The sequence below is a fragment of the Myodes glareolus genome, chromosome 26 (assembly GCF_982192425.1).
Source record: "Myodes glareolus chromosome 26, mMyoGla1.1, whole genome shotgun sequence".
Taxonomy (NCBI): Eukaryota; Metazoa; Chordata; class Mammalia; order Rodentia; family Cricetidae; genus Myodes; species Myodes glareolus.
The window spans coordinates 24,582,807-24,599,771 of NC_142051.1; the positions used below are offsets into that span (position 1 = coordinate 24,582,807).

The following is a 16,965-nucleotide window of genomic DNA, read 5'->3' on the forward strand; positions in this document are numbered from 1 at the left end:
CAAATGACAATCTAACATGACTTCATTTTCAATTGCCAAACAAGCATACTAAAGGAAATCTATAACCAAAATATCAGTTATCTTTGTATGTAACTACATAAATACACCACATTTCTTTGCTTTATAGTATACCAATTCCTGTCTTTTTCTACATATAATTACTTTTGTTTGGGTTCAACAAAGCTTTGAAGACTAACCGTTTTTGCTGGAGCTGCAAGGTTTTCCATTTCTTCGTGGGTCACCCAGACATTGCCTGAAGGCTAGAAAGGAGCCCAAGGGAAGCAGAGCCATCCATGGAGGGAAAACAGGGTAGAGAAAAAGGAGGCACCTCTGTCAGTCAACTGCATTGCACACACTACATCTCTCCTGCTCTACGCATGCATCATAAGTAGGCAGCCTAATGCTCTTTTTTCCCTTACTCAAGGGACTGATTGGACAGAGTCATGCTGGAAAGTTCATATTGGTAACAGTTTTTGGGCTGTTAAACAAAGCCTTCTTTGGCAAAATTTCACATTCCAAATGACTGTGATGATTGGGTTCACTATTGTAAAATGTCAAGCTCAATAAAAAATAATGTAGCTTTGCTCTTTTTCTTCTAACATGATGACCCAATTTGTGCTTATCAAGGGAATTTCATTCATATGCTTTTAGTAATCAGTGCCCTGGGAAACAATAAATTGACTGTTGCAGGTAATCCGTAAACCCCGTAGTCTGGAAAACAGCAACAGATTAACCAAATGTGTTTCTTTTTGTTGTTGTTAATATTTTAATTTGTTTATTTGTTTCGTTTTTTGTTTTTTTTTAATTCAATAGATGTGTTTTTCCCCTGCATTCTTGGAGAAGAAAAAGACCTGAAACATTACTTTGAGATACTTTTGACTTAGAAAAAAGATATTTCTCATCTTCACCAATACTGTCAAATTCCAAAACATTCATTATCTTATCATTCAGCTATATATTATAACCATTTGTTGTGGTTTGAATGTAAAATGTATGGTATAGGCTCATGTGTTTGAATACATAGTCTCCAAATGGTAAGAAACCTGAGGAAGGCTGTGGAATCTTTAAGGGGTAGAACCTCACTGGTAAACTGAGTCACTGTGGACAGACCTTGAGGTCCACTTCAGTCTACTTGTGCTTTCTGAGTATGAACACAGCCAGTCTGTGGTGTGTCTACTACCATGTTTCCCTGCGTGCTGCAATGTCTCCCTCACCACAATGGACTGTATCCCACTGAAACTGTTAGCGACACAAATCCTTCCCCTTTTAACTTGCTTTGTTGGCACCAGAATGGTAACTAAGATACCACTACACTATGCTTTTCTTGGGTATGCGAGGTAAGTGCTCTACCCAAGAGTCAAACCCACACCATGACAGAGAAATACAAAATAAACTGAAGTGTTCTCTACCATGGCCTATCATTTGGGGAAGCCTGTCCTTTCTTTTCTAGGCAAAGAATCTGGTATTAGCTCTGTATACCACATAATCAATAATGAATTTAAAATCACTTACTAACATAATATGATTTAACCTTCCTCCCATTGGATACCGCTTAATATCAGATTTCACATTTTCCCCAGGAAATCTATATGCAAAGTTCTCCAGGTCATGAAACTTTTTAGTTCCTTGTTTTGAAAGAAACAACAAAGGCAATGTCCAAATATCACAAGCTACTCCCAGAACTTTCTACACTTCACCTAAAACCATGTCTAACTTTCCTTATGAAAAATGAATAAGGTATTTTGATATAATTTTAGAAATAATTCTAGGAAAAATGAAATAATGAGTATTATTTGATATGAGAGAAATTTCACATAAATTATATACTAGTAAATGATACATGTTATTCTCACATGTATATCTATATAATAATATGCACAATGGGACTGGAGAGATGATTCAGCAGTTTAGAGCACTGGTTGTTCTTCCAGGGGACATAAGTTCAATTCCAAACAACCACATAGCAGCTCACCACCATCTATAATGAGATCTGATGCCCTCTTCTGTCATGCAGGCATACCTGCAGATAGAGTACTTATACAAAATAAAACAATATGCACAAATACATTTTTATAACAAAGATTTATACATTGAAGGTCCATAATTATAAGTAAATAAATATTAGGAGGGCCAAATATCATATGTATTCACAAAATTCTCACCCTTAACTGCTTCAGATTTTCAATGTAGCCAAGTTTTCTTATAAATTAAGATATGCACTTATGGAACAGATTTACAAGAGTCACTCAGATCATTGATGTGCGCATTTTCTCCATTGATTCTATCACCAAATAATGATGATGATCTTATTCTTTCCAAAAGGGCCTTTGCCAGTATTATCTCTTATCAGGGCAAGCTTTTCCACATGTTTTCTGAAATTCAGTGCTGGGAATTATGTGAAGTGTTCTGGGATTGGTAAGATTCTAGCAGCTATGGTTGTATAATTATCTTCACTTACAAAATGAGCACAGTCCCAGAGCAATTTGTGAAAACGTGATTGCCACACTTTTGCAAGTTGCATGTTAAGAACTTACATTTCGGGTAAAGATTTATTTTCCTAAGATGTGCTTTTCTCAGTTTTCTCTTGTGTGCATGAAACAGTGTGTGTGTGTGTGTGTGTGTGTGTGTGTGTGTGTGTGTGTGTGTGTGTGAGAGAGAGAGAGAGAGAGAGAGAGAGAGAGAGAGAGAGAGAGAGAGAGAGAGAAAGACAGACAGACAGAGAGAGAGAGCATGGGGTAGGCACAAGTTTTCAGTGTTTGAGCAGGTGCATATGTCAGATATAAGTGCTCAGTATCTTCCTCTATGCCCTTCTGTCCTGTTCATATCTGAAACACAGTCTTTCCCTGAACATGAAGCTTGAGCCTTCTTAGCAAGGTTGGGGGTCAGCAAGCTTGAGTGATCTTCATCTGTGCCCACTGGAGGATCTTAAAACATACACAGGATTCCAGGCTTGTTATAAGCTCTTGGATCATGATTCTTGAACTCATGATTATATAGTGAGCATACTTAAACACTGAACCATCTCATCAGCCCATGAAACATACTTTGGCAGAACATTTTTTTTTCATATAATTTAGTGAAATAAACCACATAAACCACTGAATATATACAGTCCACTCAGGTAACTGGCATTTGAGTCTTGGCTTTTATTTTTTGATGGCACCTCATTCTGAAGTCCTTTCCGGTCAGGATCTCACTAAGCATTCTAGACTGACCTTGAACTCATAGAGCTCACCTGCCTCTGTCTCCTGAGTCCTGAGATTAAATGCATGGACTATCATTTGAATACAGCTGAGGTCTTACTGGGTCTATTCAGTAATCAACCCCACATCCAGTAAGTAAATTAGTCAATCAATTTACTTTCTTCCCGGTAGCATAAGAGGATATAGTTCTCATCTGAGTGTGTGTCAATTAAAGTTTTGAGGCTTCAGTGAGGAACAGAACAGCTCACCTACGGGGGCTATAAATAACCAAAACTATCTTGAGCCTTGAAGACAAGGTTGAAGAACAAACCAATAGTGGTTTAAAAAAGAATAAGGACAAACATCAAAGAATCCACAGGTCTCCAAGAAGCGTACCACCAGAGTTACATATGCTCAATTCTCAAACATACATAATCTACAGGACAAAATGGAATAATCATTTTAGTAGTCAACAGTATCTGCCAGGGGACTAATAAGGTATATCCAAATTATTGTGCTGGAAGCTTAAATTCCTGTGTTGCTACTTTTTAGTATTTGCCCTAGAATGATAGCAAAATGCCTTTAAACAGCAAAATCTCCATGTCTTAGGAGGAACTAAAAGTATATATACTTCATGCTGGAAATAAAGGTAAAAGTTTACATCATAACACAAGAGCAGAATAGGATGAGGAAGTAAAGATATTCCATGAGGTTAAATTTAAGAAAGTATTAATTTTCAAAGTTACAGGAAAACATGGTTGGCACCTGATAATACTTGCCTTTCTAAACCTGGTGCTTTCCTTGGTTTGTTCTTCCCTTCAAGTGCAGATGGAGTAGACTACTTACAAAATATGACCATGTGTGAATTAGGAGGAAAATTTCTAGTGGATGCTGCATATTTTAGTCCTTACCTAATTATACCATTCAGGAAGGAACTATGGCAGGAAAATAAATATTCCATTGAATTAAAGAAAACCTCATGAAAGGTAACCATGGGAAATAACTAATTCTCTGACTGTCAACATTCTAAGATGTCAACCGACCAGACCTCAGAATATTCCAACATCTTATATTGCTCAAAGTCAATTTTGTTATTAGTTTGTTCTTTTCACTTTATAGGTGAATTACCAAGTAAAGTCACTTAGAATTTACTATTTAAATCTTCTACAACTATTTTAAAGTTGTGTATGTTTGTGAGCATATATATATGCACATGTGAACCCATGGGTATGTACACATGTGTGTGGAAAACAGTGTCGCTATTAGGATTCATTTTCCACCAGTCTTCCATCTTATTCATTTTTCTCTTTCCACCAAACCAACAGGTCCGTTATTTAGGTTACTGTTTCCCAAGCCTCTGGCATACTTTTGAATAGAATTTTATTTGAAAAAGCAAATGGCATTTGAAACATAAATGGACAAGTGGTTCTGTGAAGATGGAGTATAAGGAAGAAAATAAATGCAGTAGAGTAATTTTAAGGAATATAACTCTATTTGCCACATATATTTTGCATCAGTGTATTGCTTAATGCACGCAAGCCCTATGATTAAAGAGCTTTAAATCATTAGTAAAAAGGCAACCATATCTTTAATTCAATGGAAACACTGACAAGTTTCTGAACTGCTTAGACAACTACTAGATGACATTAAGCCATTAAGTTTACTACTAATTTAAAATGTTTAAATATTACCAACATGATAACCAATGACTAAAGCAGGAGGAATGGCAACATAATTTGACAATTAATGTGTTTCTGGACAAATATGAACTTAGACATTCAGCTAGTCTCTCTCCCCATTACCCATCTTTGCCTCCCATACAGGGCTTACAGATATGCCCCCAAAACTCACCCAGTTTCTTTCTTTTTTTTTTTTTAAATGTAGGTCTGACGATCTAAATTTCTCTCATATGGCAAATTAAGCTCACGTGGCAAGAACTTAATCCACTGAAACACTGTTCAACCCTGCAATGGTTATGTTTTAGGTAAACATTTAGAATAATTACCATGTACCTGATGATCATTTTAAGGCCTGGGGCAAACACTGGTACTTTTCTTGTTTAGTCAACGATGAGTAAAAAAAGAGATCATTTAAAAATGTCCTTTAAGTATACACAAAATGTTAATGCCCAGTAGGAAAGAAACCCAAATTTTAGGGTGTTTAACAGGAAGCTTTTTAGATATTAATAAATGAATGACATGTTGGGGAGGTCTTGTGACCCTGAAATTGGAAGAATGTTCTAGGAACAGCAACAACAATAACAACAACAAAATAATCTTTTGAGGTCAACTGCAGCTACATTCTGAATATCTCAAGCATTCCTCATTTTTGTGTGCTTTTGCAACAAATCAATATAGTTTTACCTTTAATATGCAATTTAACTTGCTTCAGCGTAAATGTCTTAGGGGATGTGATTTTTACAAAACATTTTCCAATAAGAAAGCGATTTGCTTTTGCAACTTAAAGAAATGATATAGTATGTTCCATTCTTTAAACCTGGAAGTTGGAAGTTTGACTGTTGTGATGTTTTCAGGATTTGAATATATAAAGTGTTTCTTGCTACATTTACTATTGGAAGAAGAGAGCTCTCTATAAACCAGTTACATTGCTATTTGCTCAGTTGAAAATACTCATAAAGGCCTTCTGTTCTGAGTTTGACTTATGGTAACAACTATTTTCATGGGCCTCAATTATTACTATAAGAATATTTTAAATTACATTTATCTGGAATATATTAGCAGAGTACATTCTTATCTATTTGAAATAACATTGTAAGTAGAAATTACATATATATTTCTTACACAGTATTAAGGAAGTAACTAAAATGTAAATATACAAGAAATACACACATCTTTGAAATCTTACCATACATTTCTGCCTTTAAATTCTCGTATACTGGGGAGGGGTTGTATATATAATAGACTCAATAAAACAATTTAAGGTTATCTAAGTCCTTCTTAAAAGTACATTGAAAGCTGCAATAAAGAAATACACTTTTCTCCTCCAATTTAATTTTGTTCTTTCATAGTTTCTTATGCTATGTAAGATGGTGGGCTAGAGATAGCTAGTTAACACAAGAGGTTACACATTTATCAGCAAAACCTTACGAACCAGTGGAACAAAATACCATTTGTTTCTTGATGAATATACTGGTCATTAGCAACGCCTTTTTCAGTATATTATTTTGTTGTACTAGGTTATAAAAGGGATTATAAATGGGGCCAAAGTTTGAAGTGGATAATTCCAATTTGTGTTTATAAAACATTAAATCATATACAATTTTTTATCTTGAAGTTTTTTATAAGTAATAAGTTAAACTGTGCATATTCAGAAACCTGTAATACTTTTGAACAATCCCAACAAGACGCCATATTTCATTAAACAGAAAAGGAAATTAAAAAAAATCAATAAACTTTGGGATTTTTCTGCCTTAAGGAAAATCTAAACTCCCATCTAAATGTTAGCTAACTCCGAAGTCCGTCTTGGTTGAAGCTCTCAAGATTTTTTTGGAATTAGACCTCCTCAATTGAAAACCGATTCAAAGTAGCAGCGGGGGTTAATGAAGAGCAATCCATGTCTCTTGAAAATAACTCATGCTGATAGGGAAATCTGAGCTGTCACACTTTCCTCTGTGGGTTTAGGCTGCTATGATGTCAACCTCAAGGAAAGGAGGGGTGCACATTGACTCACAGTGCGCGAGGTCGGAGGAGCTGAAGGACTCGTGAGGGAAACCATCTCCTGGATGGCTAGTCTGAGCTTTAAGCGATGCAGAGGGTTGCTGATTCCAATCTCTCTTTGGATTTCAGTGTCCGACAAAGCCGACATGATGGCTCCACTTTTCACATTGGCTCTGCATGCTGCCACATACCAAGCAGGCATTCCCAACCACAGCTGTCGTGTTTGGAAAGAAAAATATAGGTTAGAATAATCTTAGTTATTATCTGTGAAGGTGCGACCTTCATTGCAACTTGATTGGATTTTAGAATTGCCTGTGGAACACACCGCTGGGCATGTCTGTGAAGAAATTTCCAGAAAGGTAAAAGAAAGCAAGAAAGACACCCTGAATGTGAGAACAACCACCAGTGGGTGGCAGTTTCAGAATTAATAAAAATCAGTAAGAAAGTTGTACATTCTTGTTTTCTTTTTCTACTTCCTGATTGATGGTGCTTTGGACTAGCTGCTTTGTGGTCTTGCTATCATACTTATATCCTTTCTAGCCTCCCCGCCTTCCTCTCTATAATTGATCTCACCATCAAAATGTGAGCCCAAAGAGAAATCCTTTTTTTTTTTTTTTTTTTTTGCTTTGGTCAACTACTTTTTCACACCAACAGGAAAACTAGTTGATATATCATTTTAGTGTCTTTTATATCCTCTAGGAATTAAAGATAATCTTGCATATATAAATTTAACTGCTGTCTACAGCTCTGATGTGGGATTCCCTTCGGTATGCTGTGAATACCATTGGTTAATAAAGAAACTGTCTTAAGCCTGTGCAAGGCAGAACTTAGGGAGGCAGAGAAAACTAAACTGAATGCTAGGAGAAAGAAGGCAGAGTCAAGGAGTACCCATGTAACCCCGCCAGAGATAGATGCTGAAACTTGACCAGGTACGCCAAAACTTTGTGGCAATATACAAATTAGCAGAAATTGTTAAATTAATATGTTAGAGTTAGTCAATAAGAAGCTAAAGTCAAGCAGTGATTTAATTAATAAAGTTTCTTTTTTCCCCTAGGGAAATTCTTTTATTATTTAATTTTCCTTTTCTTTTTGATTTAATACAGTTTCTATGTGGTTATTTTGGGGCTGAGCAGCCTGGAACAAACAATCCATCTCCTACAACACAACTCCATGAGATAAATCCTATTATTCCTGACTAGAGAGCTAGATAATATAAAGACACTGAAGATATGGCACAGACAACAATCAGGAAGTAATTAATTTGAATTGAGATATTGTGATTTTTGAGCTACACTGATATCAATTATTAGGGAGAGGCAGCAATTTTCTACTTGTGTATAATGACAAGAACTTATCTACAAGTTCCAATGGGTCACTGGCTTGAATGGTCTTTATCTAATTCTCCTTTTGAATTCTGAATGCTGAGACAGCTTGTCTGTCATTAAGAAAAATCTACCATTGTTAGCATTGTGATTGTCACCAAAGCACGAACCTTAGCCAAACCAAATATTCCACTTAAGTAGTTACATCTAACCTATAAAACTAGTGAGATAATACATCCTTGTTGGTATAACTTGTTACTCAGGCGTAGCTAACTGATACAGACATATACTTATTTCTATATATCCTACAACGTAATAAGTCTACAATGTGAAAGACTCAAGGAAAAGAATGATGACTCTGAATCAGTGTGACTTGGGATGTGGTTGAAATCCAACATAGGATATAAAGATATAATATTGTTCTTGTATGGTCCATGCTGAGTTCCAGAAGGGGAAGAACATTAAGATTAGCCTTATGTTGTTGAGGACACTAGAGGGTACAGATGACTGGCCATCTCACTTGGAGCACAAACTAAAACACTTCAAGATAAATAAACATCTATAAACCCTCACTCATCTAAGATGTTTGAATTTCCACTCTGGTTAACATTACACAAACATTGCCAATCCATTGTTACAAATGTCGTCAATGATTAGACACTGAAGGGTTTTTGATGTGGATAAATGATGGGGAAAGGAGTAGACTGCCTCCCACACGACATTCTTTATAGACTGTGCACACCAGGAAGAGGGAAAGGAGGTAAAAGTTAAGGGCTCCCATTTATGGTCTCAGCATGCTTGTTCATCTTGTTTGTTCCATTTTGTGATTTGAGTCACATTAGGAAACGCATTAGGAGCAATTTCAGTACCCAGGATAGGTTTAATTAGCTCTGGCTCCACTGGCTGTCATTTTCCAGCACTTGAGTGTCAGGAAATCTGTTTTGTTTCTTCATCTGAAGAATTTGTTCATCCTTTGCCAAAATAGCAACTCACTCTCTGTCAAACCCTAGCTCCTTTTCTTGGAATGGCATCTGAACAAAGAAACCCTGTCATTGTGGTGTGAATTCTTAAACCTTTCCTCTCGTGCTTTAGTTTTTTTTTTTTTGTTCTTTGTTATGTATTTTTTTGCATAGAAACTTAAAGACAAGCTTGAAGAGGTAACTTTACAATTAATTACGTTGAAAGTATATATCAAAAGCAAAACTCAGTTTTATTTCAGTTAGCGCCCATTAAAACAATAACGTGTTTTTCTATCTACCTGTCTAACTGAACATATTTAAAGTACAATAAGCTTTAGCTTTTTTTTTTTTCACTTGGTCTTTTCTTAGCCCTGAATATGATACAATGATAAAGTTAAGTTACTTTATAATTCAAAATTATTTCAATGAATATTATTGTCTTGGCCAGGCAAGAAAATTCTCAATGCTTTCTCCTGACAAAAGCTATCCTATTGGCTACCATTGGACCACCTAGGAAAGGGGAATGCAAAGGGCAGTCGGTGCTGCTGATGTGTAACATGGAACCAACCTGGGGTCAAATATGCGATTCACTCACTGCTGGGGTGCTGTCTTCTACCCTGGTCAAATACTGCTTTATTTTCTACAGCATTGTATCTTAGAGGAGACACAGAATGTTGTTCTTGTTATATCAAACAACATTTAAATAGCAATTGATCAATTAATTAATCAACTTAGTAATTATAAAGTAACTTGAATGCTTATGTGACTTAGACAAAGGAGAAAAGTCTCAGCCTCCTGTTAATTCACAACTCTAAACTTAGCCAGTCTGTAGTCATTTTAGGAAATTAATTATAAACAAGGGTAGAACATTCTAGACACTTCATCAGCATTTAGTTCAGTGTGAAATGAATTTGTTTTTAACTTTTTTCTTTCTTACTGATGAGGATTGGTGGATAGGAGCTGATACTTCCTCCAAACCTCCAAACCATGGCAGTAATAATTTATTCTCCTATTCTAGTACCCATGGAGAGGACAGAACGTGGGGACACATCTATTTACATCACTGCATATTTTGTTCAGTCCCAACACAAGACAGAATCCATGACATCTCGGTGGTCACAAATTCATAGGCATGAATGTGTTTCCTTTACAAGAAGTTATATGATACAGGGAAGCTGTGATTTCAAATTGGTCTCTTTATCTGTCTTCAAATAATCAAATTAGCAATGACTGACTTAAGCCAAATCTTTGACTTGCTTTGCTTACCTCCAGCCAAGCGACGACAGTGGGTCCATCCCACTGGGCGAAAGGTAATCCTTTTCTACGAGCTTCTTCAAGAAGTTCATGCCTGAAGTACAGCAAAGACCATTAGTTAGGTAAGAAGGAAGAAGGTGCCTGTGATTGTTTTTAATCCACCAGTAAGCCCTTGCAAGCGTTTAAGGAGAGGTGATATAGAATGATCAAATTCTTTCTACCTTTAAGTCATATGTAAAAATTCCTCTTTGATTTTACTTGTGTAAAACATTAATATTTAAAAATAACTTTCTCCAGGATTCATTCATCAGGATTTGAATACTTGTTTATCAACTAAACTGAACTGTGTTATCAACCAATACCATTTCCATTTAGCAAGAAAACAGCTCACATGTTCATATGTAGTCATAGAATCTGAGACCTAAATCTGACTTTTCCATCTGTCCTTCTCCAACCCCTATATCTCTGAGTGGCAGAGGCAAAGCTTGTACGTTGAGACACAAGACATATTTGGTGGGCCTAGCCCTGTTGTCATGACGATTACTTTGAGTCTGACCTCAGAACCAATATTTGATTTTAGAAGTCAGTTCCTGGTCTCAGGTCTCAATTGTTTTGAAGGTGTGAACAACAACGAAGGAATTTGATCCTTCGACTATACAAAAACCCTCACCTCGAGCTTTTGCTTGGAATACAACATGCACTGTTTTACAGAGAACGTATTAAGATACAAGTCAAGAGCAGTGAAGGGTGCAGCAAGCCAAGAAGGAAGCTGGGTGCTATGAGGGTTGTAGCATACAGGAGATAATGCATGGCCTTAAGTCAAGAATGAAACACTGTAAGGCAAAGACCCTGCCATCTACAGACTATGGTTTAAGTCTTCTAAAGGACTGAACTGTTCTGAAATCTTACAAGCACACACTCTTGCAACTAGTCTATCTCTTTTCTCCCCTTTGATCTTTTGATTTCTCAAGGACAGCTGACAACCATGTCATATTTGAGTACTACACAAACATACGTTGGCTTCCTTCACTGGGAAGCAGTGTAAAAGTGTATAATTCAACAGAGATTTTAATTTGTAATCATTACTATTTATTAATGAAAGGGTAATAACATCAGTGATAATCATTGCTGCTTTCTGACAGCAACATCCTTTGCACATATATGTACGACTACATTTCCTCCTAAGACTTTAGATTTGACATCTGTTAAGTTTCAAACCCCGGACAAACAGCTGAGGTGCTTATTTAAAATAGCAATGCTGAACCTAGCCAAGAAGTTCCCCCAGCACCCCTCAGCCCCTACCTGTTACCAGGTATGGATCACAGCATAACTGCCCCCTCTACCCTGAACTCTCTATTCCAGAGGCTGCCCTTCCCCAAGTGGTTCTTCCCTATACAATCTAGACATTTTGGTCATCCACCCCTTTCTTGTACCTTTGGTCTCTTGACTGCTGCACCTGGTTCCCTGCTATCTCTTCTTCCTCTCTCCGTCTCCCTCACCACACAAGGCCCAACTCAGACTGGTCATGTCCACTCTGGATTTTCTCAGATACCTCTGCCTATGCTCTCCTGTATATCTATGATAAAATTTCTCTTCCATCATACCTAGGAGTAGTCATGTCCTTTCTGTTCTTTTTTATTTTTTTCTATCATTAAGCATCCATGTTCAAATAAGTTTTTTATTATTGAAAGAGTGGAATCTATTTGTATGCAATCTCAAAATATTATATATTCCTTCAGGGATTTAGTGAGGAATATATTTCTGTACCTCTGTATACGCATAATCTTATATGCACATAAGAAAAACAAAGAATAATAATTACTTTATTTCTAATGTATGTTTTTCATGTTAAAAAATATATTATAGATATCATACTGAACTTTTAGACAAAGCATGTAGTATTTCCCATTACAAATAAATTGTTTGCTTAGTATTGTAGAGTTATATATTAAAATATGTAAGAAAATGCCTTTGAAGACAAGAGGTTTTGTGTTTTACAATAGACACTATAAAAATACATGAAAAACTAGCAAGAGGCAAAGAAAATCATAAGTTATTGTAACTTAAAAGACCTGTAAGTTACCTGCTGTTTGAGCTGAGGAGACAGCAAAGTTAAATTCTGAATATAATATTCAGCAGCAGTGAATGTGTGCAGAGACAGGGATGTTCCAAACCCACAGTGGAAAGCACAAATATTCTCAAATGTAACTTTCTACCCCATCACCCCATTCCCTTGGGCTTCCCAGTGACACTCCACTGCAAGTCTGTCTCCAGTAACTTAGTCTCATTCTGACAGATGTATTTATAGAATTGGGATGAGCTATCAAGTGTCCAAAGATTCTGTATTGCGTACATGCTACAAGCTGAGACTTATGCTCGGTGACTTAAGTAGACACATGAATGTAGTTTCCAAGATTCCCTGTTAGACACTGCAAATGCATGAAATTGTCCAAATGTATTTGACACAGGAATAGATTCTTCAACCAATGGATGCATATCCTGATCCTAACAGGTTTGCTCATTAATCCCTGTTTTGCTTGACAACAGTGGAGAGAATGGTAATGGTTTTGTAGCGGTTGAGGTGGCTTTGAATAGCAAGTAGGAAATGCAAGAAGCATGCTAAGAGAATGCTCAGTGACAGACTGAATAGCAAGCAGGAAATGCGGAGGAAACCATGCTAAGAGGATATGCAGTGATGAATAGCAAGTAGGAAATGCAAGAGGAAAGCAAGCTAAGGGGATATGCAGAGATAGAATTAGCATGGAGTGTGTGTGGGGAAATTTAGAGGACTCCTCAAGAGAAATAAATTATTATTGTTAGCACATCCTATCCACTACTGAGAGGAATATACCCAGGTATACAATCTGAGTGACATTACATGGGGAGAAATATCACATATTTGTGTCGATGCCTTTATTCATTTAGTAAATGAGAAAGAAATGATAACCGCCTAAATGATTCTGCTATTTTAGGAAGTGAAAAATACGAGTAATAGAAAATATTTTTAAAAATTGGAGTGCTTTGCTGGGCAGTGGTGGCAAATGCGTTTATTCTCAGCACTTGGAAAGCAGAGGCAGGTGGATCTATTTGAGTTCGAGGTCAGCCTGGTCTACAAGAACTAGATTTTCAGGACTGGATCCAAAGCTACGGAGAAACCCTGTTTTGAAAAACAAAAACAACAACAAAAAATTGGAGTGCTTCACTCCTAACTGGTTCCCCCAATAAACAATGCAACTTGAAGTGGGAGGATTCTATTACAACTTCGGTTTGATCATATCAATTCTCTCCTGTCTCTGCCTGTACAGCTACATGGATCTAACTCTCTGACCTCATTCTTACTCTATTCCCACACCTCCCCTTGCATTATTCTTTCCCGTCTCCTCCCCTCTCTCTTCCCGTCTCTTAAGCCATGTATAATCCCACTGTCTTCTGTTGTTCTCCTTCCCAGCACTGAAGTCTGTGATCTGCCTAGGGTTCTAAAGTCAAGAGGACCAGTATTTCTGCACACACTGTGGTTTACAGATGTTTTTCAGATTTACAAAAAAAAAAGCCATCGATTGACAAATATACTCTTCAAATAGTTGTGAACATTGCATGTGCATGGGTACATGTGTACGCTTGAGTGTATATTTATGCATATCCATGTATCACACTTACACATGCGTTTTGGTGCTAGGGATAGAACACAGATCCTTACGTGTCCTACACAGTGTTCTAACTAAGTCACATCCCAAGTCTCTCTCAACCCTTTTTTGCTTTTACTTTGTTTTGTTTTGGTTTGAGACAGAGAGGTCACTCTCTAGACCAGGCTGGCCCTATAACTCACTCATTTTGAAATTCAGGCTAGCGCCAGACTTGTGGCAATCTCCCTGGCTCCACATTCCAAGAGCTTTGATTACCAGAGTGATCTGGCAAACAACTGGATGCAATTTTTTTCTTAGTTTACATATTTATTTTGTTGTGTTATTGTTTTGTCTTGGTGGAAATAGGCTTTCCCTTTGTCATCATGACTACCGGGAATTTGCTGTGAATTCTAGGCTAGTCTTTAATTGGTAGCAACCCTCTATCTTCCTCTACAGTACTAGGATTAGAAGTCTAAGACAGCATGACTTACTGTAAATATTAAACCTCATGGCAGACACCATTTGATTTAGTGAGTCTTCCATAAATTGTGTACTGTGTTTTAATTGTACTGATGTGTTTTTTTATACTCTAAGGACTATGTTTAAATTACTATGTCTGATATAGTGCAAAAATACGTTGTGTCTCATTTCTCTTTGACTTCTTTTCCCCCTCATAATACTATTGGCTCTGAGTTTAAGAACTTGGTCTAGTTTGGGGTCACTGATGAAAACCTAGTTATGATGTCAGCCAGTGTGATGAGTAGTTCTATTCTCTTTATGAATAGAAATAACGACATGATTGCGTGGAAACTTGTGGAACAATCTGGTTCCTAAGAACTTTTTGACTTTGCTTAAATCACAATTCTCATAACATAATAGCTTCAGTAAGATAACTCAAGGAATGGGACAAAGGAACTTGATTCTGCCACTGGCATCGTATTGCTAGGGCTGATTCCAAGAATGACCTTAATGTCAGGAATTTGAGACTGTAGAGGGGACTGACTGGGTCTATACATGGATTTATGCTACGTGAGAGTAATGCTAGACTTCATTAATCATAACCCAAGGGATGTGTCAGTTTTGAGCAAAAAAATATCTGTACAAGATGACTTGTAAGGAAATCAATTCTAGAAAGGGTATTATAACGTGGGCAGTGTTGAAATAAAGATAAGTGAATTTAATATGTGATGATCTCTTGAAAATATGATGGGGCTCACTGAATGGGTAGAGGATGATTATTCTTGTGAGAATTTTTTATTTTATTAATGCATTATTATTATCATTATTGTTAATATTTTGGGTTTTGAGAAGGCATTGTTGAGTAGCTCTGGCTGCTGCTGAACTATCTCCGTGGAGTAGACTGGCCTTAAACTCAAAAGTTTTGCCTTCCTCTGCCTCAAAAGTGCTGAGAATAAAGGCGTGTGTCACCATAGCTGAAAAATTTTTAATGACAAAAAACTGTAATCTGAGCTGTTAATAAAAACGGGATACAAATCAGTTGCTAAAGAGTAATGTTTGTATATGCCTGTTTAAACAAAGAAAGCACTTGAGAGTCAGATCAAGAAGGGAAGATCATGAAATTATGATCCCTGCCACCCTTCAAGGTTACTTAAAGAGAATGTCTGAAGAAATCAAGGCTCGGGTCATACTTCAGTGGTAGGGTACTTGCCTTGCATGTACAAAAACTTAGTTTAAATATCCAGGGCGTAAGAAAAACAATCAAGTAAAGCAAAACAAAAGTGAATGGGAAGTGGATAACATTGACATCGCCTGATGAGCTCCCATGTGTGAGGGATATATTCCAGAGAGCTTTCTCTCCTTAACTGAAACACAGCCTTTCAAATGAATGCGCTACCATTTCACCCAGAGCAACCTAGCTTTGAAAACTACAGCCTTTCTATATTCAGGACTAAGAATCATATGTTGGTTTTTCTTTTTTAACCCTGAGAATTTAATACTTAATAATCTTTTCCCCAAGGATTCCTAGCGCATCCTTGCCGGCATGAGCGTGAATTTTAGTTCCCAGACTTAGAGGAGACTTTCAAGGCCATTGGCTGAACTTTCTTCACAAGGAGGTAACAGGCTCAAGCTTGTTACAAGTGTGAGAACTAAAAATAGAAATGGACTAATTACAGAGGGAGCTTGATTTGAATACTTAAAACTTCTATTCTTTCTGTATTTTTAAGAGCTGTGTTCTCCTCTGCAGTAAGGAATTACTTATATACTTAAATATATATATCCTTTAAGGACCAGGAATCTTATCATCAGTGACAGATTTCTGTAATGGCATGTGACTTGTTAATAAGTCCGACCTGTGGTGAGCATCCAGGTAAGACTAACATGCATGTCCACATACAGAAAGGCACAAGGAAGCCTATACTGCCCATTGCTGGTCTTTAAACAAGAACAAAGGTTGAACACCATAGATATAATCATATGCAAAATTTCTAGTATAAAGATCAAGATTCAGGGCTGAGAAAATTGCTTTTCTGTCCAGATCACATTCTGCTTTTCCAGACACCTGTGCTCAGATCCCAGCAACCATGTCAGGTGGGTTCCAAAATTCTCTACATCTGCCTGCAGAGGATCTGACACCTCTGGCCACTGCAGGCATCTGCACTCATGTGTATATGAACCCCTGGCTACACAGATATTTAAAAACAAGTGAATAACTCTAAAGAAAAAGAGAAAATCTATGAAAAAACCTGGATACTCCCATTCAGGAGTTCTAAGTTCTCATCTAGAATAAATAATGGGTTATGTATGATATTTTCTTCAATTTTAATTTTTTTGTTGTTCAAAGAACATCATCCAAATGGAAACATCACTATTCTCTCTTTAAATCATATATCTCCCTTCAGCTATTGCATTTGTGGATATTTGGTCACGTAAAAGAAGGGAGCTCTAGCCTCATTTCTAATATCCATGAGCTCTATCTTCTCTATACT

At 36.9% G+C, this 16,965-nt stretch overlaps 1 protein-coding gene across 18 annotated transcripts in view; it reads right to left on the reverse strand.

The window, feature by feature from the left end:
• The window catches only part of Ppfia2 (PPFI scaffold protein A2), a 405,005-nt gene that overhangs the window by 22,301 nt on the left and 365,739 nt on the right, over positions 1-16,965 (reverse strand). For all 18 annotated transcript variants that reach the window (XM_085683362.2, XM_048418915.3, XM_048418908.3 and 15 more), the window contains 3 exons: positions 10,407-10,488; positions 6,873-7,073; positions 198-260 (listed from right to left, as the gene is read on the reverse strand). In XM_085683362.2, the coding sequence (XP_085539488.2) occupies positions 198-260; positions 6,873-7,073; positions 10,407-10,488 (346 nt within the window). The remainder of the gene's footprint in view (positions 1-197; positions 261-6,872; positions 7,074-10,406; positions 10,489-16,965) is intronic.